The sequence below is a fragment of the Centruroides vittatus genome, unplaced genomic scaffold (assembly GCF_030686945.1).
Source record: "Centruroides vittatus isolate TY-2023 unplaced genomic scaffold, ASM3068694v2 contig_1159, whole genome shotgun sequence".
NCBI classification, from domain to species: Eukaryota; Metazoa; Arthropoda; class Arachnida; order Scorpiones; family Buthidae; genus Centruroides; species Centruroides vittatus.
The window spans coordinates 21,788-45,200 of record NW_027120745.1 but is presented as its reverse complement, the minus strand read 5'-3'; the positions used below and the strand labels follow the sequence as shown (position 1 = coordinate 45,200).

General features: G+C 28.9%; 1 protein-coding gene and 1 long non-coding RNA gene across 2 annotated transcripts; both read right to left on the bottom strand.

Moving 5' to 3' along the window:
- Positions 1-15,474: 15,474 nt before the first annotated feature.
- Positions 15,475-19,683, bottom strand: LOC136979881 (uncharacterized). Its single transcript, XR_010881458.1, has 4 exons — positions 19,649-19,683; positions 18,484-18,513; positions 15,911-15,937; positions 15,475-15,651 (listed from the first exon to the last, which is right to left on the bottom strand). It is a non-coding gene; the product is annotated as an uncharacterized lncRNA (long non-coding RNA).
- Positions 19,684-20,044: 361 nt separating this feature from the next.
- Positions 20,045-23,238, bottom strand: LOC136980016 (uncharacterized). Its single transcript, XM_067276066.1, has 9 exons — positions 23,213-23,238; positions 22,468-22,538; positions 22,135-22,194; positions 21,828-22,075; positions 21,695-21,764; positions 21,593-21,622; positions 20,453-20,497; positions 20,263-20,301; positions 20,045-20,178 (listed from the first exon to the last, which is right to left on the bottom strand). The coding sequence occupies exons 2-9, from the start codon at positions 22,514-22,516 to the stop codon at positions 20,045-20,047; spliced, it is 675 nt and encodes a 224-aa protein (XP_067132167.1). The 5' UTR covers positions 22,517-22,538; positions 23,213-23,238.
- Between the last annotated feature and the right edge of the window lie 175 nt (positions 23,239-23,413).

Below are 23,413 nucleotides of genomic sequence, written 5' to 3'. Positions count from 1 at the left end.
GCATACAGCTAAAATAGGAAATATGAAAGATATAGGTCTATAAGAAACCGATTTTTGTACACCTTTAATGGGATTTCGGAAGATATTTTGACACGTGGAGAAACTTAAGCACGTTGTTATAAATGCAAAACGTGTATTTATATAGCTTACATTGTATTCTCGTGTATTTTGAAAAATAGCTCTTCGAGAGCTCTAAACTTGCTTACTCGTTTTAGCATATTTACTCTTTTTTTTTTTTTTTTTTTTTTTTTTTTTTTTTTTTAACGCTAAAAACTCAATTTTGAGAAATTCTAGAGACTGACCTTTTCTGGCCCTTTTCCTGTTACGGTTCTTATCGCGAATTTGGAAGAGTGGCATGGGCATTCCTCTGATCAACATAAGCAGACGTCCAATTAATAAACTAAACTGTAGTGTTATATTTTCGAATTGACGTTTTTATTTTCTATGAGTTTCATCAGAAGACCAATCTCCGTCTTCCTCGGCCTCACAAGTCAGATAGAATAATAATAATTTGGATATCTTACGGCACGAAAATCATCGGAATAAATATATAATAATATCAATAAATTATAACCTATTTCTATTTTTTTTTTTTTTAAAGCAAAATAATTTTTAATAAAACCTGTTTATTTTATGTAAAATAAAAGGAATTTTCTCAGAAGGGTAATATAACAAGTCAACAACACGCAATGCAACACGAGGATATGCGCCTTAAAATGTCAGTCAGCAAGTTATCGATATTAAGGATGTATTGTACCTAAATTATTCGATAAAATTTAACGAGAAATTTTACTCAATTTTTATATACTAATTCATTTGACAAACGAAACTTTCATTTTCTACTCGGAACAATTCTAGCAGAAATCTACGGGCAGAAAAACAGGTAACAAAAGAAAAAAGTGTAAAACATCGGGTTAAACAGGTTTAGTTGTCGTATGGTTTAATTTAAACGATTAATTATCCCGTCTTTATAAGAAAAAATAAACCAAAAATACAATTTATTTTTATCATACGAAATTATGTTTTGTAATAGACCTATAATCAATAAGATTTCCCATTAATATTTTCTAATTTTCGATCCGTCAAACGACACGGGAGGGAAGAAATCGTTTTGCCCGTAACAGAAAATGAAATATTTCACTCCCGACGGCCAAGAACAAGGTGCGAACCAAACTATGCTATTCTGAAACCTCAGTTTGTACTGGGGAGGGAATCGCGCACGTGAGCAAATTCCCCACAGCGGGAAAATACCGTCCCTTCTTTCTTAGAAGTGCAGAAGACTTGGTAACCATTCGGGCGTGTCGCATGTTTAGAACAATCATTCCGAATCCTCCTTCTTCGACGGATATACCTAACGACCTATAAAATATCCTTTAGAAAAAGACGGAAAATCGTTAATGCCAATATTGTAACATAAATTTACGAATATTGTCAATACACCTGATAGAATCGATTAAAGATTTCTGAGTCATTCAAGATAACGAACTTGATTAGGAAGCCAAGTACCTCCAGTTGTCTTTTAACAATATTGAACGTAGTATCTGTTACATAGTGGGAAATATCACAATTTCTTTTCGTTTTGCAAATATGAACTACATAACGAAGTAAATGTATAATCTCTAAATGATAAAATATGTACCGTACTGTACCTGATACACTAGTATAGGCCTACTATGCTTTAATATTTATGCCTTCTTGTTTTTATATTTTGTGTACTTTTTCGTTATTATTTTATCCTAGTTTATTGTATGGCATCAGTAACTCAGGCAGATATTTAGCAAGAGGATACAAGTAAAAAATTAAGAATATTCCAATGTTATTTAAATAAAACTGTAACCCAAAAATACACAAATTATGCGTTATGTGTTATTGTATTTGATTGATTTGTAGAAATTGAATCTAGCATATAAATAATAGTTACATGAAATTACGTGAACCGTGTGCCTATGTCTTTAGAGTCGTAACATCATACGCTTATAATTATAATAATATCCTGAAGAAATAACATATACACAGATTTGAGTGACTAGTTTCATACGAACGTAAAAGGGAAGAATCATTTCATTACATTACTAAATATTCGAATACTACGAATTGTAATGGTTTAAATTTATACTTAAGTGGCGGCTGACTTTAGTTTACTTTTACACTTACACAAATATATAGGCCTATATATATTCAAAATTATATCAAACTTTAGAAACAACTTCTGTACAATTTAAGGAAGTTCCTTGATAGAAACTCGTGCGTTTAAAGCTTGATTAATTAGTGTTTAATTATGTTAACGTTGTTTAACTTTAAAACAGTCCACGCAATAAATAAATCAATGGGGAATATAAAGGGGCAAAGTGAAAAAAATTGTGACTGGTATTTTTTTCAGCCATCACTAGGCCTATTAGCTACAGTTTAAGTAAAAATAACTAACAGTAAACTAAGTTTACCTGATGAAAGCGAAATCATATACTGTATTATATAGCTTATACCGCATATAGGCACTATCAACTAAGCTGAGGGGGCTTAGACGCCTCATAGCTAGCCCCCGTAGCTATGGGTTTGCTTTAAAATACTTGAAGAAAAAATAAGATTGAATTATGTTATTAATATTAAAATATGACAGACTCTCTGCTACGAGCTTCATCTTATTCTTCTGTTTCGCGTTGCTACATAACCTTACCTAAAGCGAATTTTTTTGTTTTTCAATTTATGAGCATCTCTGATGAGAAAGTTTTAAACGAAAATGCTATTAGTATGCTATTGTTTAAATTATTATCCTGGAAAGCAAAAATATTAATCAGCTGGACTGACAAGTAATGTATTTCGATAGTTCCAGTATTTTTTTCTGTTGTCACACCTTCAATGGCTAATTGTTCTCCTGGAATCGATGTGAATCCGATAATTTTCATTCCAAACTTTTACAGGTCAAAATTCAAGGTCAAAATAGTAATGAATGCCAATTTATTTTTATTTTAAAATTTAAAACAAACAATTTTAAGTAATTACATAATTTTCTTATTTTTTTTCTTTAAGTATTTTCGAATTCTACGACGCTAACATAATCAAACATTAATTAATCAAGCTTTTAAATATGATGTTCAGTCGAGAAGCTTGCATAAATTAATTTATAATTTTTATGTTGTTTTATCGAGTGACTTTATATAAGTAAACATAATTTTTGTTTTGTGAGCGACGAAACAAAAATTGTGTTCGGTGATCCGCAACAACCAGTAACTGATGCTCACCCGTAACAATTTTGGTTATTAAACTGATTTCGGCAGATCAAAACTGAAAATATACTTAAAATTTTCAAATGTATCGAGGCATCTCAAAAATCAGTTAACCATGTTTTTCGTAAGCCTATTGAACAATAACAATGCCATTTTGAGAAATTCTCGTAAAGTTCGTAAGTAATAAAATACTCGAATAAGGCGTTTAATCTTTACAATGGTTAACTGACTTTTGGGCCACTCTGTATTTATACGAACAATGTCTATGGCAAAGAATCACTATAATGGATCATTTTAATAAATAGTCGCTTTGACACGTCTTAGACGTCGAATCGAAAAATCATTAAATATATCCGATCTCTCTTTAAATTTCAAACTTAAAATGCAGTTGATACAGAAGCTGAAATTACTTTAACTTCTTAATATAAGTTCGGTGAGCTTAATTTAAGATCAATCTTTCACTAAAGTATCACTTATCCCCCCTTTTAAAATGGAAAAAAAAAAAAAAAAAAAAAGATTTTCTTTGAAATGATCAATCATTCTAAGAGGATGTTAAACTGTATTCACTGATTTTCTATTCGTTTCGAGATGTTTCGTCTTTATGTTAATATTGTAATCAATTGAAAGATTATCGGACCTATATTTCTTTTCAAAATTATTCTGTGTCAGACAATGGATCAAGACTGATTCGTTTCTTGTGAATAGCAAAATCGTCTGCAAGTTCTAATCGCGAATTCTTAGTTTTATATCATTTTTCTTTTACCCGAATGAAAATATTTACTAGAGAATAGTCAAATTTTTCACTCATCTAAAGTCGACAGCTTTCATAACATTGATTCCTTGCGCAGATTTAGCAATTATCTTCCATCAAGTACAGACTTTCATCTAATGACGAACTATAAAACAAAAAGAAAACATTGTCGTTAACTCAGCATAGACATGACGAGAAATTCGGAAGTTCTTTTATTAGTATTGCTTCATTCAATATAAATTTAACTCGTGAAAAAACTACAGGAGCATCACATTTGCAAAATAACACAAGGATAAATTCTGTTGAAATCTTTCAAATTACACGTCCAGAAAATATTTGATCTCGTAAAGTAGTTAAATTTTGCATAAGATTTATTAGATTTCAGCCAAGACGAGCAGAAGACTTATCTTTATATTTAATAAATCTTAACTTCGATGTATCCGAAATTGCATAAACTTGAACCATTATTATTATACCATATTGCAAAAGCACCTGAAATTGCAGTAGGTAATTACTGCCATTTTTCAAAATTGAAATCTAACTTTAAGGGAATTTTCGGATGCTAAATTCTCTTAATTTTTATATCGGAATCAACTATAACGAAAACTAATAATCCAGAACGATTTGGAAGTGAATAATTTCGATAGAGACAATTATTTCACATTCTACATTCGAACGTATTATAGAGGTCTTTCAACATATATGAGCTGGAGAATAAAATAAATCAACTTATAAAGATTAATTTCTTTCTTGACACTAGTTATTATAGCCTACATTCCTAAAATAAATCATTTTACCAATATTCTTCGTTGCGAAAGGAAACATAATTATCTTTAATTAGACTCATCTATCTGAAGGATTACTTAAGTGCCTAAATATTTCAAAAAATTTCTAAATTCACATTTTAATTTTCAAAAAATAATAATAATACGTAATAAAAATCTTTATACGGGTATAAAAGTAAAAATCCAAGATTTTAACCAAGATTACCCGGAGTTATCATTTCGATCTATTCCTGTTAATACGATTACTAAAAATATAGAGTGCTGATGACTATCGTAGGCGAATTTCGACACGAAAGATAACGCTTAGCTCTTCAGCATTCAGAAAGCGAGCAAAACGAGATTATCTATTTCGTCGATTTTGGAAAAAAGTCGAAATTAGCATAATAAAATTCCAAAGATTTATAATTATCTGTCCTTCCTAAATGTCGATTTTTTAAGAAAATTTACGTGCGAGGTTAAAATCCTCTACGTGTGTAGATAATTAGAATTCTTCGATGGATTTGTCATCTTTATAAATTAATTCGAAATCATTTCTATCACTTTTATGCATTAACAAACAAATTCTTGGCTACTTTGACAAACGGCTGTCGATAGTTTGCCCAGTGAATGCATAGCTTAATGCAAGCAGGTGCAATCTAATCCGTTTTAAAGGGTTTTTCTTATTTTATTCGGCGCATCGGCCAGGAAAACATTGAAAGACAATAAAGTATCCACTAAGAAGAAGTCTAATTCCGTCGTGTGAATTTTAATTAAGGTCTTTCGACCGAAATACGACACCGTGCGAATAAATAAATTTCTAATACTGTCCGGAAAGTGTTTAGAAGAACTTTTTCACTCTATTTTCCACTAACGTATTCTAATAATGTTCGAATAATCCAGAGAATTTTCTTAAATAAGGCGAAGTAAACCGAATTTTATGGTCTTACGTGGAAATAATTACTCGGAAACAGTGCTACTACCCGCGGAAGATGAAGAAAAAAAATGCTCGACCATCGCTTTGAATTTTTTATTGTAGTTTTTTGAGGGTAGAGGAGAGACCGCTAACACTCAATTAGCACTCCTGACAGATTATTATTTATGGAAGAATAATGATTGGCTTTTTGTTTGGCTTCTATAAACGTTCGAAAAACAAAGTAAGCCAAAGAACTTTTTAATAACGAGTTTAGAGGTTAGTTGATAAATATTAATACCGTAAGCCCGCGGCCAACAAGCTTTCGGAATATTTTATATGTTGTGAGATTTAGCTAAATCTTTATAAGTTTGGAATATTTTAATACCTATCTCTAAGCAGAATAATATAGAACCGGTGCAAAAAGATTTTACAACAATAAAAGTTTAACGCCGCGAATGTCTTAAGACTGGGTGTGGTTGCCAAAAATGAAAATAATTGAACAACTTGGAAAATAATTAAACAATTTTCTTCATTAAAAATTCGATTGTTTTCTAACTTTTTACGTGGCTTACAGGTTCTCTCGTCTTTATCGACGGATTCCATCGATGTCCCTTTTGTCCACAACAAACCTTTTATACCATCTTTATGCAGATTTCTCTCCAGGAAAAAAGAAAAAATCTGATTTGCTGTTTTTTACTCGAATCTTTTAAAAAGGTTGACATTTATCAACTCTTTTATCTAAATCGTATTTGCTTGCAAAGTGTTTATCATGTTCTTTCTTCCCTTAGAATTAATAAAAAACGTTATTTTCAATAATAATACTTAAAAGAGGTCTCGGAGGGATAGGCGTTATCGCGTTACTTTTAGATTCTGATTAGTTTATAATGCAAAAAATGTAACGTCTAATTTTAATTTATATTGCAATTTTTATTTTGATTGTTTTAAACTTTTTATTGTATAAATTTAATAATCAATACTTTGTTATAATATGTGATCCAGACAGGTTTTCCATGAATAAAATTCATCAAAGAACTGGATTTAAACTTTAAATTAAGATTAAATTTCTAAAATAATGGGCAGAAAGTATTAGATAAATATCCCAAGCAAAGCTAATAAACTCCACTAGACTTTTTCAGACTTATAGAAATTTTAGATTTAAATTTCTTAAATAATATCTGAATTCGATCTTGGTAATAGAGGAAATAATCTATAGGCCTATCTCTTTTAACCAAGATTAGATTATAAATTTGTTTGTACTTTTATGTCTATTCAACTGATTAGAGAGTTTCAATTTTAAATTTGCAAGTAAAAAGCTAATTAAAGCGCATAGTTATAAGGTATAAATAGTATGAAATAGGTAACGTATGCGTAACGCGTCATCGCAAGGTACTACGCCCAAGCTACATATTTCACAATATTTATACAGTTTATGAACTCTTCTTTCGTCAAGCTGCATAAATTCTGTAGTTGCAAGTACCTCAAAGTTCCTTAAGGGGACTAGAAGGAGGAGAAGAAGAAGCATATATCCTGAACATATTTAACATATATTTATTTATTAGACGACTAACCAATTCTCAAAACCGCCCGACATACTAGCCATAGTCATAAAAAAAAGAAAGAAAAACAATGTTGTTGCTGGACTTTCTCGGCATTCTTTACTTGTTTTTATCCCTAATAATACATACAATATCACCGATACCAATCTAAAGACTTAATCGATATCCATACCTTTAAGTCTTTAGATTGGTTCGTGAGATATTGAGGGGTTGGAGCCATATCTCCAAAACCAATGGTCCGATTTTCCAGAAAATTTCTACAAACATTCCCCCTAATACACAAACTTCCCTGCAAAATTTCAGATGATTTCTACAAAAGGCATGAGTTAACTTCCAAACTGAATGAAAAAATCGTGCCTCACACACACAAGCAAATCCATACATACAGGAAAAGAAAAACCCAACTTTTTGCATTTCTGGATGTTTCAAGGTCTCCCGAGTCCACAAATATAAAAACCTTGGAGGTAATTTTTTGACCGATGGTCATACTTTCGTTCCGTTATAAACAGGAAAGTGAAATCAGTACAAAACCGCCAAATTATCAGCTAAACCATCCTCGTTAAAATAAAGAAACCGTTGATCAACATGGCGACCATTACTACATTAAGCCTAACATGGCGGCGTACGAAAAATTAAAAATGTTTTCTAATTGTATTACGTAAGACTTGGCGTGCGTCAAACTGCGTAACACGCATAGAGTTAATAGCATCGAAGTGTTATTATAGCAATTATAAGTTTTGTAAAATCAAACTGCGATTAGAAAACATTTCAAGCAGGAAGAATGATGATAATGATAAACTGTCAAATTTAAGCTAAGAACGACTTCTAAACACTTACTTTATATTCATCTGAATGTCTTATCTCTGTTTACGGTCGACAGATTATTGTGATCATCTCGGCTTGATGTATATAAAAAATAAACAGTCTGCTACACGATTAGAGTCATTAAGACCGCCATTATATAATATATGCTACTAGCAAATTTAAAAAGCAGACGAGATTCGAATGCTTGATATAAACTAAGTGTTGCCAGATTTTATTAAGGTTTTATTTTTTTAAATTCAAATTATTTTTAAAAATTGATTTAAATTACTTATATTCAAATAATTTCTAATTACTAATATTAAAGTAGTAATAAATTAAAATTTTTATATTAAAAAATTTTTTTTGTGATAAAGACTATACTTATAAAATTTTGATCCGGGTTCGATTCTAAGTTTGAACTTCCATGATGATTAGAACACAGTATTTTATTGTGATATTTTAAACACGAATTACAGTTTTGTGTTAAAACTCTATTGTAAATAATACTGTTTTAACACGCTGTATTTTAGAATACGGTTCGTGAGGCATGAAGATCCGTAAAAGTGCATTAAAAAATTGATTGTTTACGATCCTCTTTTATACATTTTCTAATTGAAAAGTAGAAATTCTATAGTAGGATGATTGATTATAGTTAGATTTACTTAAATACATCATTTTAGATAAAATACGATGCAAATGAACTATCTCGAGTGCAATTTTTAAGAATAAAAATATATAAATAATTTTCATATATTATTTCAATATGACCCATATCAAAGTTTTGATTTTATTATTCAAATATCGTTCCGATAATAGCCCGCGATATAATCTGATCTTATATAATCTGAGTTCAGTTTACTCGCCATAAGGGGCGTTTTTTTTTTTATTACTTTGCTGGGTTGTATGGCCAGAAGGAGTTTTGCTGCACTTGACATCGCCGGCTTACACCTTCAAGTAGAAGTTTGCCAGCTAGCCCGCTGGCGTAATAGTATAAGCACCTGTTTATATCCAAGGTCAGGCGGAGGGGAAAAGCGCCGACAGCTTACTGCGTTCCGTCCACACCAGATTAATTACCCGTTAGTAGTCGATAACTGTGAACTTATTGAATAATTCACCAATGGTACTAATGGTGTGAGAAGCGATTAAATATGCTTAAGAATAAATTAAAATAAATAGTAAACCTCTTTTAAAGTAAAACGATCAATAAAAGCGGCTAAAAGGGGTGGACTTTTAGTGTTTATATCAGATATCGTTGAGCAAAAATTCATAATAATTTGAAAAAAAAAAAATCTATCATTTGTTGTGACAAAAACTAACATATTTAAAATTTTGATATAACCAATTACGTCGATTCTTATCTTTTATTAATTACTAGACACTTAATCATAATGAGGAGCTAAATTTAATTGAGTTCACATGTACAAAAACGGGATTCTAAAAACGAATTCTATTCAATTATCATAATTGTAATGCAAAAAATTTTTAAAAATTTCTTCAAATTAATGAAAATAGCGTGAATTTTTTTATATTAAGTGGTATATAAATTGCATAAAATTAAGTACACTCAAGTTAACAAACTCGGGGTTCGGTGAACCGAATGTTATGCAATTTACGAAAGGTTCGATAACGAAAATCGCAATGAAAAATTAAACTCGCTTGAGTTCAAATTAATAAATGATACATGAAAAAAACTCAATATCAATTCAATAAATCATAATCGTTAAGAACAAATAATACAAAACACATTTGTTACGAAGAGATTAGTGGTATAATTTTTAAGTCTAAGCACTTCAAACAATCCACGTTTTTGGGATTGACGCGTAAACCAAGACAATTAGTGAGGCTAGAAAAATAAAAATTATTCTTCGTTAACTACAAAAGTCGTGTTTATATAAATTACCTTTTTCCTTCATTAACAAAGATAATAAATACCTTTCTTTACTAAGCTCGTATTTGAACTTGCAGCTTCCTGCAGTTGTTAGTTAACTGCAAGAAGCTGCAAGCTAGCTACAAACTAGCTACAAGCCAGTAGCATTTTAAAAGTTAACTTTATTATCTAGTTTTATACGAAGAAATAATGTACATAAACAAAATATATTGTTTCTTCTTTGTAGAGAAATCGCCCGACAACTGATAGAATTCTCTGAGGCAAAACAATAAAATAAAGATAAAATCTAACGTCGCGATAAGATGAAGATCAAGAAAAACAATTCGATACTTAATCGATATAAATTATCAGTAAAGACAATATTGGCTTAATGAAAAAGTATACTTAATCGGGTATTTCAGCGATAAAGTAGTAGCAAACTTAGTTACTTGTTAACCTATCAAAACGCCTACACGTACAAAATTCTTCAATCGATTTTGGCTCTCGCGAGAATTGAAAAAGAAACTTGGATAGATCAGTTCTGGATGGTTGCTTAGTCCCCATTTTCATTCCAAAATTCTTATACTTTTTTCTGATACATCCAAAGAAAAAAATAATAATTTCTTTCTTCATCTTTCCAAGATTTTGAAGATAATAGTGGCATTACAAGGTTCCGAATCCGAATTGGCGTTATCAGATTCCGTGTTTTTATATCATGAAAAAGTGCTGATTCGAAACACTCGAGTGGTATTTTTATAAAGTAATTTAGCACTAATGAATAATCAGATTGACTAGATTGATACATCAATCGAACAGAAAAAAGAAATCAATTTGAGAAGACCGTTCGACGTCTCGTCTTCTGGATATGCCTTCGTATTATCGAAAAAGTTATCTTGACATTCCTGAAAAAAAGAAGAAAAAAAAATTATCAGGAGACCTACAGGCTAATCTGATTAAAGTGTACTTACAAGAGAGATTTAAGAGTTCATCTCCTGATATTTCTAACATGACACGAAACAATTTTCTGATGTTGTAGAGTAAATTTAATGAAAGCATTGTTTAAGCATTTATTGTTTGAATAAATATATAAATATATATATACAGTATTACGTGACGATTTCGTTATTGATTCAACTCTCACAAGATGAAATTTCGTATTTGATTCCTAATTCGACATAATTCTTTTTTTTTTTTTTTCCCCTAGAGATCTGCTTAATGCTGTTGTGAGGCAGTGTGTTTCTGTTATTAATGTGCCATATAATCTATACACTCGTATCTGAATAATGGTTCTTTACGTCTTAAACTCGTAGCGACATCTGTTGATTACATTTGTAAATTCATAGCAAAAAAATATATTTTTTTGGCATTTTAGAATTTCTGGATAAAGAAAAAGTGTGATATAATTCTAAATTTTTCTCGCAATAATTCTCGCAATAAACAGATGAATTTTAAATTATTTCAATTTGAAATACATTAGAATTTCAGTGTAAAATTCTTATAAAATCTTTAATTTCTTGACTTATATTTCACTTATGAACAGAATCACTTAAATAATGTTTATAATAGCGTAATTAATGATAAATTACATATCTCGTAGTAGAATAGAAAGCATTAAAGTGCTACCAGATGAGACCGAGTTCGATTTCCGTTTGCTCAGGATTTCCTTTCATTAATTTCTCTCCATCACAATGAAGAGAGATTGATGTGGGAAATTCCAACTTGTATCGTAAATATATCTCGTTTTAGCATTGAAGAGCAATAAAATTTTTTAAAAATATTTGCAAACTAAACCAATCAATATTAATCGTCTTAATGTTAATCTTAAAATAAATTGTAGTTGATTTAGTCTTTAAACAAAAGGGAAAGAAGTTCTGTTAATTATGCTTCTTCGTTTTCCAAGAAACATTCTGCTTCAGAAAGAATATTTGTTTATACAGCTATAAATTCAGCTAGAATATAGAAGTAAATAAGGAATCAATAATGTCTTCGTTTATGTCAACTATTATTCTTAATAAATAAGCATTTCTCGTAGTCTACTTTTAGCATTTATTGACAATTGCCTACACTTACATCATTATCGTTCTATAAGAAACTATTACATATGTTATGACAAAGAAAGATACTCTCCCGATTTTCGACGGTTATAAATTAGCCATTATACTTGTATTATTGCTATATTTAAATATCATAACTTTAGTTTTGACATTTCACTGTGGTATTACATATTTTAAAGTTTATTTTCATGCATGACATCGATTAATTAATTAATACGAGATACCAGCCCGACTGTATAGATCCATTATAAATAGGCTCGACCCTCAATGGAGTCGACCGGCATAACTGAGGGATAAAAGAAGATGCCAGGACCCGCACGTGATAAATTAAGGTGTCAGGACTGGTTTCGGATCTAGATTTACGCGGTAAGATCTTATTGTGTTGTATAAGAACATTAATTTATAATGTAGTGTGTTCGATTTACATCTTACTTAACAATGGCTTCCCAGGAACTAGTCAGGTTGTAAAATCGGTGATCTACTGTATCTTTGCATAATCGAATTTTAAAAGTAAAAAGAAATTGATGCAATTTAATTATAATTTTTGAATTTCACAATGATAAATATTTAATTATCTTTGTTTACAGACGATTAAATAAATTGCTATAGCCATTCATGCAGACCATATATATAAGTTAATATTCAAAAAAGTAGCCTCTATGCTCAGTGATATGAAAGAAGTCAATCAGATTACTTACAACTTTTGATTAAAAAAATAAAAATTATCGGTAAGCATTCATAAAAACTGCACACAATAAAATTTCAATTATTTTTTATTAAGAAATAATTTTTTCATCAATGTTCTTACAAAACGTGCATCAAGTACTTTACACGAAGTACATGTTTTGCAAGCGCATGACATAGAGATGCGGTTTTTATTTCTAGAATATTTTTTTTTTTTTTGTAAATGAAAGATAAACTGAAACACCCCACTAATTAAACATGTGTAAAATTTCGGCGGTATCGTTACAAAATAAATATTTTCTTACTATTACGCGCCACGTTAATTTTAATGCAATGTTTACAGTACAGTAAGCAAGAAACATTTAAAATTTTGGTAATAACGCATAAATTTCTCATACATTAATGTATAAAATATAATTTTCTTACAGTTTTCTAATTATTTCTAAACGTTGTAATTGATTTCTTCCAGTCTTGTGAATGGCATTGCAGTACTTTATGTTCATTTCGATATCCGCCATTTTGTTTTCACGTAAAAAAATTACAATAAAAATGTTTTTTGTATGATCATTTCAAATTTAAATTCGCTTATTATTCTGAAATCAAAATTACTCTAAAATCATGTAACTTGTTAAAGGAAACTGCTAAGCAAGAAAGAAATTTGTACAGATGATAATGCATTTTAGAATGTTTTTGTGCCATAAATTTACGTTTATTGATAAATAAAACTTTTAAATATTTAAATTCGTAAATTTTAATAAATATCTGAATAAATAAAAGCATTACAACCAAAAAAATATTGGCTTTTTGAAGTCCAACTAGGTGCTTCTTGTGGTTCCTATCTCGGAATTTTGAAATTTTACTAAAATGACGTGATAAATAAGAAAAGTTAGCAGTGTAAATATAGAAAAATATGAATAGAAAGCGGAAAGAATTTATGACATTACATTCAACAAGATTAACCAGGAGTTGCATTCACCATATCAATACGAAATGGACACTTGTCATTTGGAGCATTTATTTCATTACTAGTATAACTGACAGTTTGACAAGAAAGTAATTACAAAACAGACATGAAATCAAAGAAAGAAGAGACGATAACTCAGCCGTTCTTCTTAATAAATTTATCTTCTTTCTTCAAACAAGTTTTGATCTTGATGTGATTATTAATGATTCTTTACTAAGGACGAATCCGCAATGCCAGGCTATTGTATTATTAATGAGAATATTATTTATAGATGATGCCAAATATGTTGTCGAGAGTATAAAGACACAACTAACGATTCTAAATAGAAGTTTTCATAAGAAGTACGTAAGCACTACTGATTTTCGTATGAAAGATTAAGGAGAACGAGTGAAAAAAAAATAACTTTATAAAGTCGTCAGCGCGTATCGACGTTATCGGTCCATAAATATCTCTTTCTACGTCATCAATGCCATTTGCAACGTAAGAGAATTTAATTAGAAATTTTCGGGCTTTTTTATTCAAACGAATGGTTCACTGCTTCGAGGAAGTACAGCAATTACATAGCAGAAAAACGAGAAACGAGATTCAATCTGGATAGGGATGGGCCACACAGAATGACAGACACGTGATCAATCAGACGATTACTCTAATTGAGTGTGACTTGCAACCAAAAAAAAGGAGGCCACGGAAGGTGTCAACTAGAATTAAACAGATACAGCAATTTAATGAAACTCTAATTAATATTCTGTTTTTTTAATTTTTTTTAAATAAATATATTTGTAAAATATGTTTATTTCGATTGCTATAAATTTTATAAGGATAACAATCTGGCATCTAATTGGTTTTGATGCAAAAATTTTTAGCATTATAGTACAAAATTTAGTAAATTGGCATTAAAATTATTATATTTGTGATAAATTTAGCAAATAATTCATTAGATTTTGGTCTAAATGTCTTACGAAGCATTTGTAAGGCATTTATAGGCTTCTAAATGTAAGCCTTGTATAGCTTCATGTATCTAAGTGTGTAGCCTTTTGTAAGCATTTAAAAACTTAATAAACTCTGACATAAATTTATTTAACTTTGCATCATTACTAATTTGATTTTAAAAAAGTTCATAACCCATTAAAAACTCATAAAATTTGATACAATTCTCTGTGTATCAAACTCTAGCTTAATAAATTGACAAAAATAATTGCTAACAATGTACAAAACCGATTAAAAAATCAATAAGGATCGATTTAAAATTATTAAATTGCAAACAATTTGTAAATATTTACTATAATTATGACACGAGATTTAATCTGCGCAGCTTAACAGTAATGATGACTACACTAAATTTTGTTCAGAAATATGCATAATTTCTGCGCTCGAACTATTGAATTCAAGTAAAAAATTCATTAAAGCAGCAAAAATTAAGATTTAGAATAAAATAAAATTAAATTTAGTTAAAATTTTGGCAGAAAATCGTTAAACTTTTAAGAAATTTGATAAAATTCGAGTAAAGAAGAATTGTAGAAGTGTAACATTTGTAGCAATTTAGTCATTTTTCTGTATAAAAATCTTATATTAATTTGTAACTTATATGTATAAAAATAAACTAGAATAGTATGTTATATATAGATTAATTATACTAACAAGTAAAAAAAAATTACTAATTTTTTTACATTTAAATTCCAATCTCCCCACTCATTCCTAACTGATTGCAAAACATATATTCTAAATTTAGCAAGAAAATAATAATAGAAACCTTCCTAATTAACTGTAAGGGTGGAGAAGTTTATGAAATTTAATCATACGCAACCTCATCAAATAAATTTATTACCAGTAATGAAATAAATTAGACAAAAAAATAAATAAATAAATTCAATACATCAATCCAATCAGCTTGCATATAATTAGACATAAATGCATTCAATTATAGCGAAAAAATTAAAAAAAAATTAAGCATCAGCAGCATTTTAACACTTCATTAAACTCCAATATAAATAAATTTTTTGATTAGATTAATTTTTATATTTTCTTCCATCAAAGGCCATCTTAGAAAAGCTTCTTCTAGGAATTGCTAAACTGAAAAACAAAAACTTATATTTAAAATACATCTCGAATTACACTATTAACGTTTAAAAAATTGGACAGGTACAAGGGTCAAGATAAATAATGTCTATTTATTTAAATTTATGTATGGCATTTAGGTAAATAAATGGCTTTCTAAGGGGGAAAAAACATTTAAAAAAATATGAATAAATTCCTATTGGCAACATAACTTGAACTGTCTTTTCTCTTTCTAACATAGAATTTATATGGAAAGCAATTAAAATGCATTTACCTTCGTTGCATAAAACAGGAACTACCTCTGAAAAATATTATTATAATTAATTTACGTGATACAATTTAAATAATTATTATGTAATTACTAAATTGATCTCTAGACGAATTTTAAAACGTAAAATTTAAAAAACAGTATGTAAAAAATTAGATATAAATTGAATTATTAATTTATGTTAATAGCGTATAAAGTATTCGTCTTGAGAATTTTGATTTCTGTCCACGATTTTCTAGTTTTATAAAAGAGAGTTACAAAAATACACTGTAAATTCGACTTATAAAATTATAACAAAAAGTTGGTCAATTTGTAGCAATTCAATAGTTTTTCTTCCAAAAAAAACACTTCAACATCTCGAAATTTTTTACTTTTAATATTGATTTTTGAGTGAAAATTACTAGGTTATTAATTAAAAAATAATAATAACAATTTCTAGAATAAATATCTATAAAAATTTTAAAAGATAAATTGATTTTCGTAGATTTTTCTCACGAAAACTTTGTATAATTTAATCTAGAAAATTAAGTAAAATTTATAATATCTATAATTTTGAATGAGCCAATTACATTAATATAAAATTATGTTGCGTATAAATTATATATGACAATAAGTGTAAATTTGCAAAACAAAAATAAAGGAAAAATATATTTTTTGTTTTTGAATTTTTGTAAAAAAAACGAAAAAAATTTGACATTAACTTAAATGAAATTTTCTTTATTCTTAAAAATAATTTTCGTTTTTAAAATTCAATTTAAATTGCATAAAAATAATAAAATTTATGAAACAATTTAATATAATATTTAATAAGATTATACATTCTAAATTTTTACAATTCAAAATGCTTATAAAATTTTAATCTTTTGTAGAAAATTGTTTTTTCCCTTCCTTTCATTATAAATCAAATTATATAATTTTTTATTTTGTTTTTTAAATCAAACCTGTTATTAATTTGTTTTAATTGTTTATATCAAAGCTAATAATTAAATTATAATTCTAAATATTGATATATAAACTCGAAATAAAATTTTAAAAATGCATTAGTCTAACTAGAACCAATATTAGAAGGAAACGTACTGTACAAATTTATATTTACCCCTGTACTACTATAGACGTGGATACTAGCAGTGTGGATAAACTTAGATATCGCATACATACATGTATATAATTATGTTTATCGCATTTTATTGTTTTTTCCTGTAATTATTTGATTGTTTTCTTAATTTATTTATAATGATAAAGGGAACCGGGCTCTCTGGACCCCTCCTCGATTACGCTATCATTTTATCTAGTCGTATCAAAAAATTTACTTCACTTAATTTAATTTACTTTGTTGTAAACACGTGTAAACAGGCCTACACAATGGCCCAGTGGATGAAACCACTGAACGGATTCGCGCCTAAACACTATCCTGGAATTTTTCGGGTTTTTTGCCACGTGCAGATTACTTAAATATGGGCCAGTTTCCCGTAGAAAATACTCCCAGTAAACATCATCCATTGGAAGATTGATGACGTGTGGAGTTGTCGTAACCCAACAAAACAAACCACCTACAGATTATCATTCACTAGACCCCCGTATTACGACAGCTGCTTTACAAACCCCTATATAACGACTTATATAGGGCCTACATTTTCTATTATAATTATAAGAAGTGTCATATTTTTTATTCCGAGGTTATTTTATTATTTAGTACTTCAAAGTCCACTTTAAAGAATTACACCTCAATTTAAGATCCAAAATTAATTTATGTACAGTACACGATATTATATTTCATCATTTCTTCTTTTTTAAAAAAAAAATAAATAAATTTTCAATTTTATTTTAATTATTAAATTTTTTTTTAAATTATAAAGAACTTATTACAACCGATGTAAAAATTTAAAAAAAATTAATTGAGTGAAATTTAATACAATATAATCTCAATTTATTTTTCATAAATTTGTATTAAAAATAATAAAACTATTTAAATTTTTTTAAATTAATTAACATTAAGAAGAGTCAATTAATTAATTATTAATGTAACTCGATTTACGAAGCTTTATTAATTTATATGATTTTTACGTACAACCCTTGATTTAATCGCTTTTCTTTATAGCTTCGTGGTGTCCGGGCGAATTTGAATTATGGGACCCCACGTATAGCGTTGACTTCAGGCATTATTCTACAGGGAAATTTTTTGGGGGAATATTTTCTCGGAAAAGATTGGTTTGGACCCCAGTCAATTGCCCTTTTTCCCCATAGGATAACACGCTGGTGAAAATTCGCCAGAAATTCCTTCGACGGCCCTATTTTACACGACACTTTACTTATGTCCCTCTATTTATGACTCTTAAATGACCTTTTTGTGCGCTTTTCCCCGTTGTTTGGGCAGATGCCCTTTTCTTATGTTTCTCTATTTTCCTCCTTGTTTTACTCTTTTCTAAATATCCCCTTTATTTTATTACTTTATTGCTGCCATTTTACGTGGCATATTTATGATGCTTCATTAATTAATTCCTCTTAATGTTAATGAACTAATTCATCGAATTTTTCGTGCAGATGCCGCAATAAATAACATAGAAATTTATTCAACTAACCTCTTATAAATCCGTATACTAATTCCGGAACTATAAATATAAGCAGAAAAATGTTAAAAATTACAGGTTTAATATTACACAAAATAATCTTATAATGCAGAGTGACCCAAAGTCAGTTACATTCGTTAATACAGACAAATGGTAATACGACAGTAATCAGTAATTCGATCTTCGCAAGTGACTTTCGGACCACCCTATATATGTTACAAACTTAACAAGAATAATTCAATGAGGAATGAGTTTGAAAATGTAATATTTTCCGAATTTTCTTTTCTGTAATTTTTAGAAAATAAACACGAAATCTTACATTTATTTGTTTATTCTTTTACATACACACAAAAAATAATACTACAGTATGGGTGGAAAGTAAGTAGGTGTTGAGAAATTGCTATAATTTTTATATTTCTAAGGCAAAAATGATGAAAATTATTTGACATGTATCTTATTAAATGGAAATACGGATGTATATTTTATAAAAGGCCAAAAGCTGGCCACGTGGATTTTCCTCACGTGTCTACACCCGAATAGGGCCACTTTACTATAGAAAGTCTTCTCGGTAGACTTCAGACTGCCCACGTGTTGCGTTGCCTTATCCCATCAATCCAATCCTATTCAATTACAATTTTAAATTTTGCGTATTGTATTTAGAATTACGATTGGTAAAAAAATACAATACGTTTTATTATAATTAAATGTCAATTTATGATGATTTAAGTAGTTGACAAATAACGTAAAACAAGATTTAACTCTACGTACACAAGTTCCCAGAGAAGGTTCAACTGCGAACAAACATATCATGTATGTACAATACACAACAAGGAAATAATTTTTAAACTTCTACCAAATCATTAATATAATTGTTAAACAATATGGGGTCTAATATAGAGCCCCGAGGTACACCTCCATCCATCTAAAATACATGGGAATACGTATTATTGATTTTAATAATAATAAGATAAAACCAATCCAACGGCGTAAAACCACGAATATCTGGAGCAACTACCCATAAAAATATTTGAAATAACCGAATTCGAACCCCGATCTCCACAACGAAATCAAAGAAAGGCACAATAAAATAAAATTTATTACTACTTTTCCTCATAGAATCACCTCGTTTCAACTCGTACCGTCTGATACAAGACAATAGATACATTAATATACTCACCAACTTCAATTTTTTGGATTTCCAGTTTCTCTTCTGAAAATATAATTTAAGAATAGCTGAAGGAACAATTAACTCATACTAAATTAATTAATAAAACGAAAATTTTGGTGAACAAACCTGCAAAAATACTTCGTATTAACCGAACTTTAAACAGCATTTTAAACCATAATTTTTAGGATTTTTCAATTACCATTAAGGCTAAACTTACCCATAAGTTAGAAAAAACAGCTTAGGGCCTCACCCTTTTAGAGCAAGTATTATCAGATGAAGGAAGGCTTCATATTTTATACCTTAGGGCTGCACGAAGTCTAAATTCAACCCCGATTATCATAAATATAGTTTTCCTTGTGCCATATGGCACATGGAAAACTATCTTTAAAGAGATGGAGCAAAAATTCAGAATTTTTGATCCATCTCTTTAGATGTCACAATAAAAAAATGAGCCTTTTTAAAATTGGGTATCATCAAATGATGTTTAGTAGACAAATGAAAATTACCTTCTTCTTCTTCTTCTTGTGAACCATCGACGTCTAAACAGGAACAAGAAAATTACAAGCGAATACCGTTTGAAAATTGGTAGGTGTCAGAATTAATTATTACAAATGGATACTAACCGATTTCATTCTCCTGTGCTGAAGATGAAGTGCTTCGTGCTGCAGATGATTAAAGAATCGTTAGTAACTCGTTGCAGGAGTGATTTTATTGTTTTTATTGTTTAAAAATGAACAATATTTTAAAAAATAATTTGCATCTTTAGATCTTTAGCGTGTGTAAAACAAGTATAAAGGTTGAAATTCGTCTTACTAGATTTAGGAGTTGTTGGAATCTGAATGCTTTTCACGGTCGTGGCTGCACAAATATAAATATATTAAAGTTAGTAAATTAAGAATTAAGTTAATTATAATACGTTTTTATTAATGATAATCAAATAATCTATCGTCGAAGATACGCAATTAATGAATTTATACAGTGTCTAGTTTGTTCTTGCAGGAAGAGGTGTGATATGTTTATAAAGTAAATTTTGATTGCTTTGATTGCTTGATTGGAGTTAAAATAAAGAATATCTCGTAAAAATTGTAACATTTTATAACTGTTATATTTAAAAATATACCCGTATTTTAGTCGTTTTTTGCGGTATTTCTCCATAGTATCGCTCGAGATTTATCTATAGCATGTATGGCGACAGACGTTATGAATTTAAATGGATAGTCGACGAGGCGCGACGCGATGCTTAATCTATACGACAAATACTTTTAGTTTTAAACCACTAACAACGTTAGAAATAACTTAAAATAGCAGGGATACATATTCGAGTCGATTCACGTAAAGAGATAGAAGATGCGCATCATTGCGCATACAACAACATACACAAAATTGAAACAAAGGTTGCATTTTTGCACATTTTTCCTACTTAATTAAAAATTAGATAAATATTTTTAAATCAACATTATTAAAAACTACTAATTAACCGTAAGTTGCCAATTAAATTTTGCACTTTTAGTGTAATTAGCATCAATTTTCCGAAGCGTTATTCGTTTGCATTCATTAATTAATTATACGTAAAATTTATATTTTAAATTAGCATGATTATTTAATATGGAGTCGGATATGATTCGTAAGAGAAGATTCTTAAACAAGTTATCCTAATTTCTTAACAGCAAAACAAAGGAAAATATATTTAAAATTAATTTTAAAGGTGAAAAAATCTTAAAATTCTTTATTATTAAGGAATTAAGAATAGTCGTAGGACCATTTCACATTCTAGAAGTTAATATAAACACTAAAATACGTGATAAAAAAGTCAACTCTAGAACTTCGTTAATTTACGCCAATTTAAATTTAATATTTAAAACGAAATAATTCGATTTTTCTAATAGAAAATGCACCATTAATACTTCGTTTTTAAAAGTCTTCTGTGCGTAAAATATAAGATTTTAGACTTACCTCTTTGATAATTTTTACAACGAGGAGAAACTAAAATATTTTTAATAAGAAATTTATAAATTTTACTTGTGTTTTTAACAGAATAATCAATTATAAACTTACCGTTCGCTATTCCTATACCTTTCAACCGAATATCAGCCGAACTACTGACTACATATCCAGAGAAAAAAAGCTAAAATAAAGATAAAACATTAGAGAAATTATAATTAAATTTGTTCACCATTTATCCACTTACCCTATTGACGTCGTGGGGAACAAAGACGGATCCTTCTTGCCAATCAGTTTGGGGATTATTCCAATCTCCCGAAGCTTTCCATAGAACTTTATCGGTTTCTAACTGAAGAAAATTTCTGTGATCACCTTTAATTATGTAATAAAAGGTCAGTTCTGTGCCACGCGGAAGTGATTCGGCCCTTAAAAATGCCGTGTGCTTGCAATTGATGCTCTTTTTACAAGGTTCCACCATAAGATCTCCATCCGAATCTAATGAAAGTAACGTTGTTAACATCCCGCACCTTCGTTTACATGTTTAAGACACTTACCAGAAGGTGGAATCCATCTTAATCTAGCATTTAGATCGTTTCTCCATTCGCATTTTAACTCTGTTTCACATCGTTTTTGCACATAAAACGAAAAATAAATATATTGTTATCGTGTTCCGCTTATAAAACTCATCAATAAATACTTTGCAATTCTCAGAAATAATCCCGGAATTGCTTAGCAAAGACTAAAGAATTTTGAAACTGATCCAAAATATTCAAAATAAAATCGAATTTTCTAATTTATTTTACATGCATTAAATTAATTATTAGTGAAATTAAGAAATTATATATTAGATTTTATAATAATTGTATTGATTGAATTAAAGGAACTACCTGCTTTGCAAGTTAGTATCAGTGTTGAAACGACGAAGTATCTTATCATAGTGCAGTTATATCAGATTTATCTATAAATAAAAGCCGATAAATCGATGATTTTATTAATTCTATGAATATAATTACTTTTAAAATAGAAAATAGTTCAAAAAACTCTTAAGAAATTCTGCAGCTGAAAAGGAAATTTCTTAACTGATAAATCTTAATTTTTGCTGCAAAACTTCGCTTAAAATGCTTGATTTTCATACGGAGATTTTATTTTACCAAAATTATAGGTGATTATATTATAAATATTTAATTATTTTTTGGTTTTATTATTATTTTTATACGTAACTTTAGTAGGGAAATTGTTTAAAAAATTAACACAAGCTTCCGTAATCTGTAAAATGCGTAACAGTGAACGAAGACAAATAGCGAAAGAGACAAAAAATAAGAAAATTGATAATAAATATTTCTAAATTTTACATATAATTTTATAATTAAGGAAAATGTAACAATATTCTAACTTATTCAGTCTTCCCTGCAATGCACATGTATATAGTAAGATTGCCGACTTTACAGGCGCAAAATTTTTATCTTTATTTATTATTGCTATTAAATTATTTTACATCGCAGAAATTATTGTAATGAAATATTTAAAATTATTTTTGAATTTTAAATATATATCTCAATAGTTAGATAGATAATATGAGAAAGAGATAATAATTATCTATCAAAACTAATGTTAAATTTCTGCACTACTTACCTGTGACATTTCTCTATGGATATACAACAGATAAAGAAAGGGAGGAATTGAATGACGTCAGCGTTATACCTATTCTTTTCGTTGATTGGTGAATAAGCGTTCTTCAATCAATTCACGAGAAACCAACAGATAAATGTTGCACGAGAAACTTTTGTATGAGAAAATGGAAAATACAATTAGAAGAAGACCTTAATGGCTAAA